The sequence below is a fragment of the Gekko japonicus genome, unplaced genomic scaffold, assembly GCF_001447785.1.
Source record: "Gekko japonicus isolate JY-2015 unplaced genomic scaffold, Gekko_japonicus_V1.1 scaffold4968, whole genome shotgun sequence".
Taxonomy (NCBI): Eukaryota; Metazoa; Chordata; class Lepidosauria; order Squamata; family Gekkonidae; genus Gekko; species Gekko japonicus.
The window spans coordinates 20,419-26,064 of record NW_015161567.1 but is presented as its reverse complement, the minus strand read 5'-3'; the positions used below and the strand labels follow the sequence as shown (position 1 = coordinate 26,064).

General features: G+C 42.8%; 1 protein-coding gene across 1 annotated transcript in view; it reads right to left on the bottom strand.

Moving 5' to 3' along the window:
- The window catches only part of LOC107125842 (interferon-inducible GTPase 5-like), a 6,754-nt gene extending 1,395 nt beyond the window's left edge, over window positions 1–5,359 (bottom strand). The window contains exon 1 of the mRNA XM_015429303.1: window positions 4,262–5,359. Coding sequence (XP_015284789.1) covers window positions 4,262–5,359 — 1,098 coding nt within the window. The remainder of the gene's footprint in view (window positions 1–4,261) is intronic.
- Window positions 5,360–5,646: the final 287 nt, after the last annotated feature.

The following is a 5,646-nucleotide window of genomic DNA, read 5'->3' as shown; positions in this document are numbered from 1 at the left end:
GCTAAGAGTCCTATTTCCATATTCAGCCTGGGGGGGGGGGGCTGTCCATTGTTCTGAAATTTGTGTATGAACCTCTGATCAATATAAAGTAGTAAACACATTTTTCTTTAGCCCACTGTACACAGGTTATCAAACGTCACAAGAAATACCTACTTTGGGGGCACATGTTACTGCTTAACTTAAAGTTAATTGGTAACATATGCCACAAATCTCCACTCATCATTTGTTTTCCAGCTTGTCAACTGTTTGACATTTACAAGTGGGCCAAAGAAACTTATTGTCCTTTTGAAAGATTTGCTGCTATTGGATTATATAAAAACAAATGAAAGCCATTTACATCCACATTCCAGCTCAAGAAATTCCATAATATGCGTCAGAAGCATAAATCTATTTTATAATAAATATATTTAGTATCTATGATGTGACAAGAACATCCACAGTTCTTAAGTAAAAGTATAGCTCTAATAGATGTTCTTTTGGAGACTATGGCGTTTTCCAGACTGCAGCTGCCTTCTGGGTTTTCGTCAGTATTGTGACAGTTCCTGTTATTGTGCTATCAGTGCAATCAATACACACTTAATTTTTTTCTTCGTTTTGTCCCTGTCAGTGTTCCATCTGTTCATGTTCACATTATGGATTGGTTTTCCATTTTTTTGCACATGCACTGAAGCGTTGCAGTGCTTCAGCAGCCTCAAGGGACCAAGAAATCCCCTTATAAGTATATTTTCTGCCCACCACACCACACCTGAGAGTCATACCTGGTATACATGTCTCACCCCTTTTTTGGTTGCCTCTTTCCCACGTTTGAGTGTTCTCCCCCCAATTTTGAATTCCTTTCCCTGACATGCATCAGTACATGATTCACAACAGCTTGTTTCCTTCAGTTACATGTTTTCAGGGTAGCTGTGTGAACTGCAAAATGTATTTGAAAATGGCACCCAGGGGCATGCTAGAATGTACTCTTGAGTGTGAATGAAGAAATAGTAAGGAAGGCAATGACTGGAGTGAACTTTTGTTTCAGTGCAGGTGCCCCAACAGTGATATGTTGAAATGCTGGCATGCAAATTAAAAAAAACTGTAATCACTGTCCAAACTTGCCCTTTCTGGGTGGGTTTGAGCAGCTATCCATGAGACAGAAAAACTGTTCATATCTTGCAAATTCATTCCACAATAAAAAAAAAAGTACAGGAAAAACTAGTTTAGGAAAGAATGGGGGGGGGATGAGGAAAGACTGGGACAGCACAGAACAAAGGGTGATTCTGCACTGGCTTTCCCCTCTGCTGTTTTAGCAAACCCACCTTGGAACAGAAATTCCCTTCTGCATTGCATGCCGCTGTCGCTTCCTTTGGTAATCCGATTTTATGGTACCTTCTGCATAGATTTATGGCTGTTTTACGGCTGTTCAGTGGTGACTTTGCAGTCAGTACAGTGTTGGTCTGGGGTATTGAATGTCGTTTTGAGCTGCACCTTTTTCCTCCCAGTTGAGAAAATGTGGCGCAAATGCCAGATGCAGAACCAGCCAAAGTTGTCTGGACACACACAAAAAATGGTAATGTAGGGGAATGAAAATGGAACATTAGGGCAATCTGGAAAAAGGCTTTTGATAGCCACTGTGTGAAATAGTGTCCTGGACTAGATGGACCATTTACCTGACTCGACAGGGCACCTCTTGTATTTAGGGAGATGCTGGGAGATGTTGTGTTAGTGTTTTAAAGCAATTGCTGCCCTGTCCTTCCACTAAGTTTGCTCTTCAAGATGGCTTACGAAAATCCACAGAACACAAAATGCAACCAAAAGAAGTAAGGAACAGCAGGAAAAAAATAGCAAAGGTTACAATGTCAGACTAGGACCCCCATTGTATCATGGAAGTTTCCTGGGTGGAATTTCAGGCCAGTCACAGGGACAGGGCTGTGGTTGCATGGTAAGGCATCTGCTTGGCATGCAGAAGGTCCCAGGTTCAGTCCCTGGCATCTCCAGTTAAAAGGACCAGACAGTAGGTGATGCAAAAGACCTCAGCCTGAGACCCTGGAGAGCCACTGCCAGTCTGAGAAGGCAATACTGACCTTGATGGAATTATGTTCTGATTCAGGATAAGGCAGCTTCATGTGTTCATATACTCACAACCTAGTCTACCTCACAGGGCTGTTGTGAGGATAAAATGGAGGAGAAGGATGTAAGCCCCAGCGAGGAGAAAGTGGGGTATAAATGAAATAAATAAACAAACAAATAAATAGCAGAAGCTGCAGTGTTAATGCAATGGAATAAACAGACCCTGGAGATGAGTTATCTTCCCATCAATCAGTGCTCTTTATTGGAACTACAAGCAAAACTAAAGTTTATCTGCAAGGCTGCAGGAAAAGCATGTGCTAGCCAGCTCCCGGTAAAGCTCAAACAGCCTTTCAGAGGTGACCTGTCTCCAGATAGTCCATGTGGGTTGTCCACTTCCTGCGTATAACTGCGCAGAGAAGACTTGTGTTAGCCATCAGGTCAACGTCTTCATGGACGGTCCTCAGTGCCATTGTCATTTTTATACTTTTTACTTTCGATCTCCTTGCATAAGATGTGCTGTTATTTGCTCTTCTGATTATTGAGTTCTAAGCCCAAGCATAATTACTGACAGATTAATGCAAGATTGGTTCCTTATCATTCTACATACTAGGTTACAAGATATGGAAGTTAATATCGTCCTTGGCATAAGAATGTGAAGTTGGCATTAATGGGGGGGGGTTAACGTTCTAAGTGTGGGTGCATCCTAAATACCCCCCCCCAAAAAAAAAAACTTAGGCCATGATCAGCCCTCATGCCTATTTTTCTGGATCTTATGTTTGACACTGGATCTGGACTAAATTTCCCATGAACTGAAGGCACTTCTGTCAGCAAAACAGAACTTTCTAGTCTTTTCCGCTGTATCCTACTGATCTCCCTATTCTGGGGGAAGGGCTCCTCAAGAACTGCATGAGGACCGGATCGGGGAGGGGGGGGTCGGCAGTAGGAAGGGGGAACGGGTGGAAGTTAGTCTGCATTCAGACTATCCCATTCTGTCAACTAACTAGATTTTATTTCTGCGCCTGCAACTTCTATCCAACTAGTAACACTGTTGTAAATTCAGATTTCATGGTGACCATCTTAGCCTGGACTCTGGACCACAGGACTGGCCTCTATATAACTACACTTATGTTTATAACAGGGGAACAGAAGCGATCTAAAGCTAGAAACATTGCCAGTCTAACCTACACAGAAAAATTGAATCACGTGCTCCGCCCTTACAGCCTAATTTAGGAAAATACCTGCAAACTCATTTATTTGAGTCACAACATCCAGTTTATCCGCCTTGGAGTTGAATTGGAAATCTATTTTACTTTTCAGGATTTGCAAGAAGAAAATTAGTTTATTTTTTAACATGCTTAATAAAATATAACATCCATATATTTCTTAGGTAGAGCACAAGTTTTTTTTACCTGAATTAGAGACATAATCAAAGAAGGGGAACCACTTTTCTAGAAAATTATTGAGCTTAGAGGGCGATTCTGCCATAGTGAAACTACTGTTAAAAGCTAAATTGTAAAGATGTGGTGGCTCAAGTGGTTAAGACGCTGAACTGCAGGCTGTGGAAGGTCAGTAGTTCAGCGGTTCAAGACCCGGGTGCCGCAAGACAGGGTGAGCTCCTGTCTCTAGTTCCAGCTCCTGCCAACCTAGCAGTTTGAAAGCAAGAAATTGCAAGTCGATAAATAGGTACCACTTCGGTGGGAAGGTAACAGTGCGCCTTGGTGTTTAGTCACGCCGGCCACATGACCACGGAAACGTCTTCGGACAGCGCTGGCTCTTCGGCTTTGAAACGGAGATGAGCACCGCAACCCTAGAGTCGGATTCGACTGGCTTTCGAGCAAGGGAACCTTTACCTTTACCTATGATCCTATATCAAAGTTATTTCTAATCGGAATTGTTGATTGAAGATTGTACGGTTATAAGTTGGTTTTGTATGGTTGTAGTTTTTGAAAATTGTAGTTGTATGGTTGTAGTTGTTGAAAATTAATAAAAATTAAGTTTTTTAAAAAGAAAAAAATGAGGTTTTTTTTTAGGATTTTTCAGCTTTTAAAGCGATTCTTTTGGCAAACGTAGCTCCTGCCTCGAACTACTCCCGGGCTTTCATACTAACTCTTTCGGCATCTTCAGCCGCTTTATCTAAGAACTTGGAGAGTATCCAGTATGTGGCTACAAAGGAAAGCAACCCACTTACAACCCCACTTACAACCCCACTTACACGACGATCCTTTATGCCCCAAACAAAGCTCAGAATAGGTCCCCCTTCAGAGGCACATCTCTTCACCAGTAAATTTATGCAAATGTCTTTTTCGGATGGTGATTGAATCACCGCCCTCAGCTCTTCAACAGGCTTATTCACCTGCCTGGCCAAACGAGCTAGGGAGCCGTCATCCAACCCAAACTGCTTGTAGATGTCGGTCAAGGTCTTCAGCAAGAGAGCACCATCAAAACATAGCTTAAGGGCTTCAAAGGGCACAGCGTTGATGAAAGCAGACACTAGAGCTATTTTCCATAACAGTTTCTTCAATGCATCTTTCTTCTTCTGTATGACCTCAGGGGAGATGTGGGGAAGGCTGAGCAGGAAGGCCAGTCTCTTCAGGCTGGGCAGATCTTTCTCCAGAGTCTCCAGGAGGAGAGGGAAGTCATACTTGTCAAGATCCCAACAGGAAGTCAGGAAGATCTGAGGGTTGGAGTGTTTCTTCAAGTGCTTCTCCAGATTCTTTTTGCAGTCATCCCTGATTATTTTTAAGACCTGCTCTTCACTGTATTTTTCAGGATCAGCCTTCTTTGCATTGCTCAAATCTTCATCCACTTTCGACCGGACGAAATAAAACTTCTTGCCCATGGCCTGGATCTCTCGAGCTAGGCGAACGTCGCAGGTTCGGAACCGCTTTGAGCATACAATGATGAAGAAGTCATAGCGGGAGAATTTCACCTGTTTAAGGTATGTTTCTGGAGGAAATCCTTGGGTTCCTATTCCTGGAAGGTCCCAGAAGATCACATTGGGGAAGTTAGGATGCTCATAAGCAACTGGCCTCTGTGTCGTCTCTGTTGGTCGTACGGGAGCAGCACCCACATCACTGGGCCTCAAGCCCCGGAAAGCATTGATGACGGTAGATTTCCCAGCTCCTCCATCTCCAGTGGCAGCAATGGTAAGTTTACTAGTTTCCCAAGCTTTTAAGTCTTCTGCTGCTTCAGAAATTATTTCATCCTTGAAAAGCTCTTTGAAAAGCTCAATTATCTGGTTTATTACATTGTAATATTTTTGTGGGTTTAAGCTCCAGGAGTTGTCCATCTCATCTACAAGAGACTCCATCTTTCTCAAACATGACATTTTTCCTATAAAAGGGAGGAAATAAACAATCCTTTAGGATTGCTTACTATCTGTACCTTGCTCTGGGACTTTTTGTTTGTTTGTGCTCAAGCAGCGTCTTTACTCCACTTTGTTAAACCACTTAGCTGACCCGCCCCCCAGCAGTCACTGAAGACATATTTAATTCCTTAGTTACTGGAGTATTTTAGTTCTGGGCTACATAACCTGTGAGAACACAGAGCAGAGACAGCAGAGCAGTAAAGATTGCAGCCACCCAGAAAAGTTGGGCA